The sequence below is a fragment of the Rousettus aegyptiacus genome, unplaced genomic scaffold (assembly GCF_014176215.1).
Source record: "Rousettus aegyptiacus isolate mRouAeg1 unplaced genomic scaffold, mRouAeg1.p scaffold_m13_p_6, whole genome shotgun sequence".
Taxonomy (NCBI): domain Eukaryota; kingdom Metazoa; phylum Chordata; class Mammalia; order Chiroptera; family Pteropodidae; genus Rousettus; species Rousettus aegyptiacus.
This window is the reverse complement of record NW_023416309.1, coordinates 17,849,419-17,863,951: the sequence shown is the minus strand read 5'-3', so window position 1 is coordinate 17,863,951 and position 14,533 is coordinate 17,849,419. Positions and strand designations below refer to the sequence as shown.

At 32.5% G+C, this 14,533-nt stretch overlaps 1 protein-coding gene and 1 pseudogene across 7 annotated transcripts in view; both read right to left on the bottom strand.

Moving 5' to 3' along the window:
• HERC4 (HECT and RLD domain containing E3 ubiquitin protein ligase 4) overlaps window positions 1-14,533 on the bottom strand; it is a 116,014-nt gene that overhangs the window by 14,894 nt on the left and 86,587 nt on the right. For all 7 annotated transcript variants that reach the window (XM_016127313.2, XM_036223500.1, XM_016127309.2 and 4 more), the window contains 3 exons: window positions 3,349-3,515; window positions 2,659-2,725; window positions 150-232 (listed from right to left, as the gene is read on the bottom strand). In XM_016127313.2, coding sequence (XP_015982799.1) covers window positions 150-232; window positions 2,659-2,725; window positions 3,349-3,515 — 317 coding nt within the window. The remainder of the gene's footprint in view (window positions 1-149; window positions 233-2,658; window positions 2,726-3,348; window positions 3,516-14,533) is intronic.
• LOC118604904 lies at window positions 4,062-4,179 on the bottom strand (annotated as a pseudogene).

The following is a 14,533-nucleotide window of genomic DNA, read 5'->3' as shown; positions in this document are numbered from 1 at the left end:
TCAGAGCAAAAAGCAGATTACTTTCTCACTAACCATTAAAAAGGTAAGTTTTATCTGAGTAAAAACTTAAGGTTCTGACGTTTCTAAATATAGAATAAAATGCCTATTGAATCTTATCACTACCACTGATACTGCTATAATTCACTTACCGATTTTGTTTGTTAACAGCTGTGTCTGCACCATTTAGAACCAGCTCTTTCACTTCTGTTGCACCAAAGTTTTCAACTGTGATCTATTAATTTAAATTTTTAAAAAAAGTCAATGTCAGGCTCAAAACTTATTATTTGAATAACTTATTATTATATCTACCTTCTCATTAAATATAGGAATAAATCCGAGGTAAAATTTTGCTAATATAAACTTATTTGAATTCTGCGTAAAGTCACAGCTACAAATTCTTTTCTAGCAGTCTGAAATCATACCTTGATTAACTAATTATAAATTATAAATTACCAAGTGTTTTGTTAGTTAAGCACAAGAAACTGAGTATCATGCATAAAACCGATTAACAGTCACTACTGGAGAAAAATATTAGAAAAAATATTTTCCTTGGATAGGTAATAGAATCCAAGTGTCAGAATGCATTCAACTTAGACCAGCTATGCATTCTTCCCATACAAAAGCTGCTAGTCCTGTATTCCTTGCATCTCCCTTGTCTTCTTAATCACAGGCAGTTTTCCAGTTATGTCAATAACTTGGTTTATAAAGGCAGTTGGTTATTTTGAAACTTTTTATTTCCCTTACTAGTCTGCTAATTTTCTATAAATATTATCATTCCCATCTTTGTATCTTTTTCTATTCCTTCTTTTTGGATTATCCTCTCCTATGAAAACATTTTTTTTAGTACCTGCTATCTATAAAACACTATGGTGGGAGTGAGATGATAAAAGATGAATAAATTCCTGCTCTGGAGTTTACTATCTAGAAAAGGAGAAGAAATGTGATATGTAAACGACTCATTAAAATAAAATGTTATAACAGATACAGGAACAAAACGCTATCAGACTACAGAGGAAAGAAAAATTACTTCTAAATGGAGGAAGTATAAATATGAAAGACCTCAAAGAATGTCATTTGAAAAGCAACTACAAGACTGAGTAGGACTCTGAAAGATTGGGAGGCGTTGGAATTTCCAACTGAGCACATAGATTGAACAAAAGGATGAAACTAGAGAGAGCGAGCAAGTTCCGAAAATATATGGCCCTAAAAACCAAAAAGGTATGTAAAAGAAAACTGTGACATGACAAGTTGGTATGAATAGAAAGATACAAGGAAAGTTAAAAAAAAATGCCAGATTGTAAATATCCTTGAAGCTCACTCTAAAGTTATTATTCCACAAGCAATAAAAAAAAAAAAAAAAAAAAAAAAAAAACACTAAAAATCTCTGGGAAAGAAATGACAGTGGGAAGAAATGTTTGAATTATCATAGTTCTTGAAGATATATACTATGAATTCACAAACTTAGTGATTGATAAATTAGAAATTAAATTGCTCAGAACCCAATTTTCAGTCAATTGAGATGATTAGTAAAGATTCACAGACAACTGGTACAGTTATAGTGAATTAACTGAAAAGGGGAACCAAAATTTCATAATAAATAAAAGTCCAAGGAGAATTTTTTTCTTAAAAAAAAAAATATTAGAATAAATTTATTTCATCATAAATCTACCAAATTTTCTATAACTGAACTATGTGCAAATTCTCAAAATGACCAAAGAATTCTGAGGGGATATGTAATTTTTTTGGCAAATTGTATGATAGCAGAATACGGTATCTTTTGTCAGCTTTAACCACAAATTCATAAAGAGGACTGTCTGGGAGGAAAACAAATGAATACGCAATTAAAGATTTTTTTTTAAAAAAGAAAAATAAATAAAATGGAAGGTTTTACCTTTTCCCAAGAGTCTAATTGATAATATTCAATTTGTTCCCTTCTGACATGACTTATCATAATCCTTGATGATTTTTTTTTTTCATTGTCAACTAGTCTACTTTTGCGAGATCCTCACTTGTCAATGGCTTTGCATGACTGGGTAAGTTACTTAACATCCCTTTCACTTATTTAACCAAATTATGCATCTTTTTCAAGATTTGCAACTTCATTTTCCAAATAATATTCCAATGTATTTTCATTTTTATTATAGTATTTCATCCAACAGTAAGACAAAATGGTCAAGGAAGAATGTTAGTGTGAAGCAGAAAGGGATGACTGTGTGGAAATTAATCTTTTAAGTGGAAAGCTCATTACTGAATATTCTCATGTTATAATAATCTTTGCTTCTCTAAATATTCCTGTAATTACAGACTCAAAAATGAGCACTTGAATAAAGAGGACCCTTTGTATTGTAAAGATCTTCAGCATAATGATAAAAGCATACAGGCTTTGAAGTCACAGTGCTGGGTATAAATACTATTTCTGACATGTAATGACTGTTTTCAGTTTTATCTGTAAAATAAAGATAATAATACCAATGACATAGGATTGTTACGAGGATTAAATGAAATAATGCATATACTAGGACTAGCATATAGTGAATGCTCAATAAATGTTAGCTAAAGGGTTCTTTAAGAATTCCCTCCATTCAAATAAAGAAAAACCATAAGGCACAGCTGTTAAATATAAGAGATGATGAATAATCCTATGTCTTTCCGGCTTACCGTAAAATTAAGACAAAATGTTTCCTCAACATCATCTTCTGGATAATCCAGTAATTGCTGCATGCTTCTGTAAAACAATATATGTTTCTCTGAAGTAAAACGTTATTGGTATTTTGACTGTTTTGTTTATGAATAAGTATACATCTCTCACTAGATAAAATCCTTTTAATTTGTACTTTTATGTTTGTTTCAGAATGGTAGATGTACAATGGTAAACTTACAATGTTGATGGAAAAATAATCACTTTAAGGTTTTTATCTCTTCCTCTGAAAACAAAGACCATGTATCCACCCATTTTCAACATCTGTCCTTATTTATATACAACTTTTATTCCATTTATGTAATAAATAAAAAGAAATTTTACATATTGCAGCTAGGAATAAAGGTGATCGAAAGTAAAAGTCCAAGTAAATCACTTAACTACTCTTAGGGAATACTTTCCAAAATTTATTATCTGATATTGGCAAAGTTTTGTTAAACCACTAAAAAATTTAGCAAGTGGTTTTAGACACCTAAGTCTTTCAGCATAAAATTTGATTGGTGTAACATAATTTGTTTTTCTTAATTAGAACAACTTTTATTTATTTTAGAAATTCGACAAGAACAACAAAACACAATCATACCCAAAAGAAAAGCTTTCTGTACATTCCTATTTCCTAAACTCCATCTTTGCCACCTTTTACAACTAACCTGCCAACATCAGGCATTAGTTCCTTCAAATCATCCAAGGATGGCTTCTTTTTCAACAGTTTCTTATATAAAGCCAAAGGAAAATGGAGGTCCACAATAGTAAAATTATAAATTGCTAATCCACAGATAACACCAATCAGATGGAACAAATCACTGTCTTCAAATGTCTAAAAATATAAGGAAGAAAAGTAAAGACTTGTTCTTCAAGTTAAAACATTATTTTGATTATAAAAACACATACTTGTAGTAGAAAATTTAGAAGATACAGAAAAAAGTAATGAATGACAAGAAAAAGTTCATTCTCATTTCTATCTCCCTGGAATAATATCATTGTTACTATTTTCCACATTTCCACCCAATGTATTCTCTAGGACAAAATTAGAATCTAGCTGAGATCATACTATACATATAACTTTACGACTGGCTTTTTTTCCTTATAAATATAAATATTTCCACATCATTAAGCATTAAATAAATGATTACTAGAACTCCATTTCTGATTTTAAAAATTATACATATTCAAAATATGGAAAAAAGCAAAAAAATACAACCCACTAAGAAATAATAATTTAAAAAATATTTTTATATATTTTCATCTATTGTAAATTTAGAAACATTAAAACCTATTTGTGTTCTCATTTTTCTAATTACAAAACAAGTATTTTCTTATGTCGTTATATATTCTTCCAGAACATGATTCTTCTTTTTTTTAATGCCTACAGTACTTGGTATCCTAAATGGTCTCCCATCCAAGTACTAAATAGGCCCGACCCTGCTTAGCTTCCGAGATCAGATGGGATCAGGCTTGTTCAGGGTGGCTTGGCTATAGACCAGAACATGATTCTTAATGGTTGCATACTGCATCATATAAAAGTGCCATGGATTGCTAAATTAGCTATTTTATTATAGTTGAACATTCAGATTAAAACACTGTAAACATGCCTATTCTGCACTCCTATCTCCTACCTTTAGAGAAGGAGAAAAATGGTATTCCCCCCCCCCCCACCCACCAGATCTGGAGCTCCAGATATGGGTTCATTTACTGTCTAGCCTCAGTGTTTCCAAAGATAAAAACGGTATTTATCTCACATGGTTGTTGTGAGGATTAAATGAGATAATGTATGCAAAATGCTTTTATTGCAGTTCCTGAAGCACAGAGTAAAGACTCAATAAATGTTAATTATTCTGATAGTAATATTCAAAATAAGATGGACATCTTTTTTGTGTATATTTTGGTTCATAGTTTGGAATATTTCCTTAGGAGAAATTCTGCTTCGTAAGGAAGAATTATGAAATCAAAAGATAGTTAAGCATACTGTCAAACTCTTTTCCTCCACACCTGTTCCAGGTTATACTGCCATTTGCAGTCCAGAAAAATGCCTATTTTTCCACATTTTTATCTGTGTATACAAACTATAAACACAAATAAACAATTCTGAGTTAGTATATATTTTTGACTATTAGTGATAATAAAAATTAGGGATTTGTCTGTGCTTGTGAAATATCTCTTCATGTACCTGGCATATTTATCTTTTGGGTGCTAGTGTATTTGTATTTGAATCCTTCATACATTAGGGATACTACTCTGTTACATTTGTTACACATATCTCAGTCTGTTATATGTTTTTTAATTTTGTTTGTTATGCATAAATTCCATATTTTTCAGTGGTCAAATTAATCTTTTTCCTTTGTGATGTGCTACGTTTGTATTTAAGTTCAGAAACCCCTTCTTAAATACAGCAGACTACATGTGTTACTGTCTCTCCCTCCTGAAAGTTCTCTAAATGAAAATAAATAAAAATATTATAAACACACACAAAAAAGAATAAGGGATGGTTTTAATAACACTCAGTAAGTGTTAATATTTCAAAATATGAAAAATAGTTCAATGGCTGGTAACAAAATTGGTAAAGCAAAATAAACGGAAATAGTAGCTTGTAGGAAGAAAGCCAATGAAAAATAAGCTAATTTGTGCTGTATGCTCAGGAACTGGAAGTATCAATCAGTACCTGTAAAGTCAAAGGTATCCCAGCCGGCTTAGCTGGTATAACCTAAGGCTCTGAAAGTCAGAGGTTATTAGAGTAGGGATGAAAATAAAACATTTGGTGGGAAGTTCTTTGCCTTTCTGGAGAGGTGAACCAAAGAGGCTCTGGAATCTGAGACAGCTGATGGTCAGGGTGCTGCATCAAAAAAAAAAAAGGGGGGGCGGGGATCAAACAAAGGTCTATACAGTGAACAACTAGAAAATCCCAGTTTTCCTTTCTAGTATTTGGAACACTACTACAACACTGACAGCCAGAGATACAATCTTTCTTGATAATCCAAGGTGGGGGGAACAACCTATATATGCTGATATTTAAGTGTCCCCCCTTGAAAGACCCCCACCTGCTCACTCTATGAATGAAGCCTATAAATACATGTGTATGCCCATACACATAAAGTATCTAGATACTTTTTAATGTCGACAAACAGCCAGGGATTACAAGAAAAAGACAACAAGAACAAAAGAAACTTGAAGGAATAGAAGGTACTATGGAAAACGAACAAGAAACTGTGTCAAACAAAACAAAAAGTGTCTAGTATTGAATGAAAATTTATTAGGCATACAAATGAAAAAAAAGATATAAATACAACCTGTCCTTGAGAAAGCTCAGATATTGGACTTGCTAGATGAAGACTAAATCAACTGTTCTAAATATGCTTAAAGAACTAAAGCAACTATGGAAAAATAAAGAAAACCAGAATAACAATGTCTTGACAAATAAAGAATACCAATAAAGAGACAGAAATTATGAAAAGGAATTAAAAAGGAATTCTGGAGCTGAAAAGTACAGCAACTGAAATGGAAAATTCACTAGAGGGGTACAAAAAGGAGATCTGAGGAGGCAGAAAAAAGAAAAAGTGAACTTAAAGCCAGGTCAATTGAGATTATCCATTTTGAAGAACAGCAGGAAAAAAGAATAAGGAAATATGAATAAAGCCGAAGAGACCTGTGGGACATCATCAAATGTACCATCATGCAAATAATCTCAGAAAGAGAGAAAAAAAGAGAAAAAACTATTTGGAGAAATGGTTGAAAACTTCCCAAATTTGATAAAAGACATAAATCTAACATCCAAGAAGCTCAACAAATTCCACGTATGACAAACTCAAAATCCATATCCAGGCACATTATAATCAAAGTGTTGAAAAGCAATTACAAAAAAAAGTAATGAAAGCAACAAAAGAGAAGCAACTCACCACACAGTAGGGCTTCTCAGTGAGATTAACACTAATTTTTAATCAGAATGCAAGAATGCCAAAAGGCAATGGGATGACAATATGGAATGGGAATGGGATGACAAAGGAATGAAAGAAAAAACTGGCAAACAAGAATTCTATATCCAGGAAATCTCAGATAAAGAAAAACTGAGGAAGTTTGTTGTTATTAGACCTTCCCTACAAAAAATGCTGCAATTCTTCAGGCTGAAAAAATGCAAAATTATTCAAGCCATACAAATAAATAAAGAACTCTAATAAAGGTAGGTACAAGGATAAATATAAAAGTTAATATTATTGTATTTTTAATTTTTAACTCCTTTCTTCCCTATATGGTTTAAAAGGCAAATGCACAAAATGATTATAAATCTATATTAATGGGCACACAATGTATAAAACTCTGAGTTGTAAAGATAATGGGGTAAAGATAGCTGTTCCAGAAGCAGTGTTTCTATATACTACTGAAATTAAGTTGGTATTATTTCAAAATAGACTGTTATAAATTTAAGATGTTAATTGTAACCCTTAGAGCAACTACTAAGAAAATAACAGATATATACAGAAAAGGAAGTGAGAGGGGAATCAAAATATACTAGACGAAAATCAAACACCAAAAAAGCAGTTACAGAGGAACTGAAGAACAAAGAAAATATGACATATAGAAACAGATAACAAAATGGTCTTTCTTATCAGTAATGACTTCAAATTTAAATTAATTAAATTCTGCAAACAAAATGTAGAGATTGGCAGAATGGACTTACAAAAGAAAACAAACCTAATTTAACTATATGCTGTCTACAAGCCTCACTTCAGATCCAAACACACAACTAGGTTGAAAGTAAGTTTGGAAAAAGATATTCCATGTAAATACTAACCAAAAGAGAGCTAGGTGGCTATACTAATATCAGACAAAAGACTTTTAAGCCAAATATCACAACAGACAAAGACACATATTGATAAAAGTATCAATTCATCAAGAAGACATAACAGTTATAAACATATATCTATCTAATGATATAGCTTTAAAATATATGAAGCAAAAACTGACAGAATTGAAGGATGAAATACAGTTCTAAAATGACAGCTGGAGGCTTTAAATACCTCACTTTCAATAATGCATAGAAAAAACAGACAGAAGATCAGTAAGGAAATAAAAGACCTGAACAATGTTACAAACCAGCTAGACCTAACGGGTAGATATAGAACACTCCATCTAGCAAGAGCATTCTTCTCAAGTGCTCGCTCACAAACTGTTTCCCAGGTCAGATGACCATAGGTTAGTTCAGAATAAGTCTCACTAAATTTATAAAGACTCAAAGCATTAAAAAAAAGCTTTCTTAAACTATAATGGAATGAAAGTACAAGTTGATAACAGAATATGAAAAATTCACAAACATGACAGACAACAAATGAATCAAAAAAGGTATCACAAGGGAAATAAAAAAATACTTAGAGAATAATAAAAAATGAAAACACAAATTACAAAAGCTTATGGGATGCAAGGAAAGCAGCGTTCAAGGGGAAATTTACCCAAGAAACCACAAAAAGAGCAAACTAAACCCATAGGCAATGGAGGGAGAAAATCCAGTCAGCTCTCCGTATCTGTGCATTTCTCATCCATGCATTCAACCAGCCGTGGATCAAAAACAGTATTTCTGATATGAAGTTGAAAAATCTGTGGATGCAGAGGGTTGACTGTATGCATTCATTGGTCCATGACATTTCACATAAGGGACTTAAGCATTCGCAAATTTTGGTACTCACAGCGGATCCTAGAACCAGTCTTTCTCAGATACTGAGGAACAGTGATAATAAAGATAAAAGCGGAGATAAATGAAATAGAGAAAAGAAATACAATACAAAGAAGCAAAAAAAAACAAAAAAACAAAAAACAAAAGCAGATTCTTTTAACAGATCAACAAAATTGACAATCCTTTACTTAAGCCAAGAAAACAAAAAGACTTCCTTTACTAAAATCAGGACTGGAAGCTGAGACATTACAACTGACCTCACATAAATAAAAAGGAAAACAATATAAATAATTGTATACCAACAAAACATATAATCTAGATGAAATAGACAAATTCCTAGAAACACACGAACTATTGAATTGATACTAAAACTAGAAAAATCTTTTAAAAAAAATATCTATTACAAGATATTGAATCACTAATCAAAAACCTTCCAACAAAGAAAAGCCTCAGGACAGATTCTACCAAACATTTAAAGAAGAATTAAGATTACTCCTTCTTAAACTCGGTTCCAAGAAATGGAAGTGGAGAAGGGGGGTACAGTCTAACTCTATGACACCAGCAGTACCATGATATTAAAGTTAAAAATACCATACACGTGGAAAGGAATAATATAGTAACCAGTACCCCTTACAAATGAGAAAGAAATAATCAACAGAAAAATAGCAAATTGAATCTAGCACCACACTAAAAGGATTACACACCATGACCAAATGGGCTTTATCTCAGGAATGCAAGGTGGTTTAACATTAGAAAATCCAACAATGTAATTGCATTAATGGAATAAAGGAAGGAAACTACATGATCATTTCGATTGATGCAGAAAAAGCATAAAATCCAACACTTTTCCATGATAAATATACTCAACAAACTGGGCATAAAAGAAAACTTCCTTAACATGACAAAAGGGATTTATGAAAACCCACAGCTAACATCCCATTCAGGTCAGGAACAAGAGGAACACATGTTCATTCTCACCCCTTCTAGCCAGGGCAATTAATTAGGCAAGAAAAAGAAATCCAGAAAGGTATCTACATTAGAAAGAAGTAAAATCTAATGGATTTGTAGATGACATGATCTTGTACACAGAAAATTCTAAAGAATCTACAAAAACAATTAGAGCTAATAAAAGAATTCGGTACAATTGCATGATACAAGATCAACATACAAAAATAATCTGTATTTCTATACATTAAAAATAAACAAATCAAAAAAGTAATAAAACGATTCCATTTATGATAGCATCAAAAAGGACAAAATACTCAGAAATAAATTTAACCAAGGAGGTGTAAAATCTGCACACTGAAAACTACAAAGTATTGCTAAAAAAAAATTAAAGACCTCAATAAATGGAAAGACATCTTATGTTGATGGACTGAAGACAATATTGTTAAGATGGCAATACCTCCAGAAAACTGATCTACAGGTTCAACATATTCTGTATCAAAACCTCAGTGGTGTTTTTTACAGAAATGGAAAAGCTAACCAAAACTTTAAAAGTATCCAAAAATATAGAATTTCAGGAATCCTTAATAGTCAAAACAATCTTAAATGAGAAGAATAAATCTTAAATGAGAAGAAAATGGGAAAATCCAATTTTGAAACGTACTACGAAACACAGTAAATAAGACAGTGTGTACTAGCAAAAGCCTAGACATATACATCATCAGAATAAAACTGAAAGTCCAGAAATAAATCCATAATAGTCAATTAATTTTCGATGAGAATGCCGAGACTATTCAATGGAGGAAAGAACACTCTTTTCAGCAAACAACAGTAGGACAACCAGGTATTCACATGCAAAAAATGAAAGTAAACTCTTATCTCACATCACAGACAAAAATAAACTCAAAAAAGATCAAAGGCCTAACTATAACACCTAACACTACAAAACTCTCAGAAGAAAACACAGGGATAAATCTTCATGACCTTAAATTTCTCAACAATTTCTTAGTTATGATAAAAAAAAGCGCAAGCAACAAAAAGCAGACAACTAAGACTTCATCAAAATTTAAAATTTTTGTGAATCAAAGGATATTATCGAGAAAGTGAAAAGACAACCAGAAGAGACTATTTGTAAATCGTGTATTTGATAAGAGTTTAAAAGTATCCAGAACATATAAAGAACTCTTAAAACTCAACAACAAAAAGACAATGCTAAAGATATACAAATTACCAGAAAAGCACACATTAGCCTTCAGTGAAATGCAAATCAAAACTACAGCGATACAACTTCGCACCTCCTATAAGAAACACAGAAATAAAACATAATAATAATAATAATAATAATAATAATAAAAAGGGAAATAGTAAATGTTTGCTGGGAATGTGGAGAAATTGAAATCCTCATATACTGTCGAATGGAATATAAAATGGTGCAGCCATTGTGGAAAAGTTTGGTGGTTCCTCAGAATGTCAAAGAGAATTATCACATGACCCAGCAATTCCATTTCTTGGTAAATAACCAAAATAATTGCAAACAGTGTATCAACAAAAACTTGTACAAGACTGCTCACTGCAGCAGTATTCGTAATATTCCACCAAAAGGTATTAACAACCCAAATGTCCATCAATTAATGAATGGATAAACAAAATGTGGTCTATACATACAATGGAATATTATTCAGCTATAAAAAGGAATGAAGAACAGACACATGGTACAACATGGATGGACTCTGGAAACATTATGCTAAGTGAAAGAAGCCAGACACAAAAGTCCACATTATTGTTTGACTCCAGTTACAACAAATATCAAGAATAGGCAAATCCACAGACAGTAGATTAGTGGTTGTCAGTGCCTAGAAGGAAAATGAAATGGGAAATAAGTTTAATGTGTACAGGTTTCCTTTTGAAGTGGTGAAATGTTCTGGAAGTAGATAGTGGTGATGGTTGCAAAACACTGTGAATATACTAAATGCCACTGATTTGCAGGTTTTAAAATTCTTAAAATGGTAAATTGTTACATGAATTTCACTCCATTGAAAAAAATTAAAAAAGAAGAAGAAGAACAACAACAACATACAGCTTTCTGCCTTCCTCCCTCCCACCCGTCAGGGCTTAGCTTTTAGCTAGTACACCTACTCTGAAGACACCCATGTCTGGGGCTGAGTTTTTAGCCAGTGTAGCCAGAAGACTGGCTATATACAGGATATATTGGGTAAATACCTTGAAGATAATGACTGTGAAGTTTCTCTCTGGTGATTTTAATCACATAAAATGGAAAGGGAGAAAGCTAGAGTAAACTCTGTGGTGTTTGCATAAAATTAGAGGTATCAGTACAACCTCATGGTTTCAGTACAGAGAGATGTAGCTTATATATGTTGAAAACCATGAAATGTGTGCATGTGTATGTATATACATAAAGTTCCTAGTTCTGTCTGTTGCGAGAGTCTGAAAGCAATGGCTCCCCTGGTAGTAGCGAGTATACTTAGCATCCATAGCTTGAATTCTAAATACATTTTCCCCTTAAAGTCAGAGCTCTTAGGAGAAATGGCTGATGTCAAGGCTAGGGTAGAGAAAAAACAAGATAAGCTTAGAACATCTGTTGTACTAAATATAAAGAATAACTAAAAAATAATGGGAACAATTAAAATGTACACAAAAGAGATCAGGGGGCTCCCATTTACCAAATCAAGAGGTAACTGAAAAGGTCTCATCTCACAGAGATCCATGATAAAGCTTATTAAGACTGACCCTCCCCTGGACTCAAAACAAGACCTCCCTGCGGAACTGAATAAAGGCCCACAGAACAATTTGTGTTCCTAGCAGGACAGGCTCCCACCCCACATATCCTCTCAAATTCTATCTTCCATACCACTACAAGCTGCCCTAAGATACCAGTGCCAGGAAGGAGACTATAATTTGAGAAAATTGTTTGCCTACCTCAGAAGCCATCAGGACTATTCATTCCACCATGTCTTACATGCCTGTTTATCAACACAGGAAGCTAAAAGTTACAAATCATCCCTAATCTCACCTCTGTGTGGCATTTTACAGGCCCCGAAATCTGATACAAGCTTACAGATGTTCTTGCTCCACCAAATCCTTTCACTGTCTCTGGCACTAACCATCTACCATTTTGAAAACTGCCCATATCCAAACTTCTTCCAATTTTCCTTCCCCTTTCTCGAGATGAACAAGACTGAATCTTGAGGACACTCGTTCCCCTGCAAATAGTGTGTTTTCTCTTACAATCTATCTTATGACTGGGCCTAAAGATAGGTTTTCTGCTCTTCACTGCTAGACCTTCTTCCATTTACCTTCCTAAAACCCCCAACTCCTCTAAAACACATGCCAACTGATCACATTCCTTGTGTGGTCATCTAAAAACCTTCCACAGTTCCCTCATTCACAGATTTTAGCATCATCTAATGCTTTCTTTCTATACTACTATTCCTGTCATTGTTTTTGATTATTTTAATATCCAGGCAAAAAAGGTATCCAACAAACTAGTCTCTCAGTTTCCTGACCTGCTTATTTTCAACATTTTGTCCTCCATCACTATTCAAACACCCATTCCTATGGTTACATTTTACAACCAACCACAATCCTCCAAATCTCAAGCATTCCCTATATGACCATCATTTCTTATTCTATAACCTACTCCTCCCAATACTTCAACTCTCACTACAACTCAACTCCACCTAGAGCTACAATCCACTGACTACCACTTTAAAAAAAATTCTCTACTTACCCTCCAACAAAGTCTTCATACTTTCCTCCTTACAAAGCTTAAATTCCATGATCCATCAAGATAATCATATCCTTGACCTTTATTCCCTTTTGTATATACTTACTTGCTAAAATCCCAAACTGGTTTAAATCAATTGTCTGCCTCAACCTTACCTCTACCCAAGCAGCAAAAAGTCACTAAAGGAAAAAAAAAAAAAACCACACACACACAACCAAGTTGACTGTCTCATTTTAAATCACTTTGAATCATAAGTTTCAAATGGACCTCCAATGCTGCCAGTCTAATCCTATATTTACATGTTCAATTTATTTTTTCCACTCCCCAAAATGGTTATTTCACCACTTCTTTCTCTTCAAACCTCCAACATCCTTCTCTCTATCATAACCCTTTAATTACCTTGCATTTTATTTCACTGTAAAGGAAAAATAATTCTAAGAGAACTTTCACAATCTCCCACCTCAAATCTATCAAGAGATTTGTACTTATATACTTGCTTTCCTTCCTGATCTTATGGATCTATGTGTCTAACTAGTCAATCCTCCACTAGTGTACTAAACTCCATTATTTTTTTTACAACTTTAGAAGCCTGCTCTTGCAACTGATATCTTCCTGCATTCTGATTTTCTACTTTCTGAGTAATTAATCACAACAACATGTGACCATGCTTCAATTTCCCATGTAAAATAAAATATCCTTTATTGATGGGGAAAAAAATGTACTATTTCTTTTTAAAAATACTTATTTTAAAATACTTTCAGGTTCACAAGGAAGTACACAAATAATACAGAGTTCTAACATACCCTTCACACAATTTCCCCCTGCTATGTGTATACTTATATTAACTTTAAAAGAGGATAAACCACAACATTCCTTTAAAAAAGATCATCTACATGAGGAGGGAGTAAATAGGGTAGAGGATGTAGAAACAGAAGCGAGACTTCTTTTAGATATTTTATAGATTTGATTTTTTTTTTTTTTCAGTGTTTAAACTTAAGTCTTCTTTTTTGAAGCAATCTAGTTTAAAAGTGAGCTGAGGTTAGGAGAGAAGAACATGACACCTTCTAACAGACAGATGGGCAGGAGGGCAGTGATGTGCAGGGTGAGGACTCCTGTCAGACCTTCTCCATCTTGGAAATAGATTTTATAATTATATAAAATATGTAAATATTTTATATATGTAAATATTTTATAATATTTACATATTTTATATAATTATAAAACTCAGCTGAATTTAAATACACAATCCCTAAAAGTCAAAAATTAATCTAAATGTGTATCTACTTGTTGGTATAACAATATAAGGCGTAACAATTTCCAGTTATATTGAAACACTGTTATTTGACTGTGTCTCTCCTGGGTTATACATAAAGAACAAAAACAAAACAATTAAAAAAAAAAACATTTTCAGTGGAAATGCCGGTTTTATTAGGCAGTAAATGTATAAGTCTGGAACATTTTATCAGAGAAAGTACACTAGGTAACA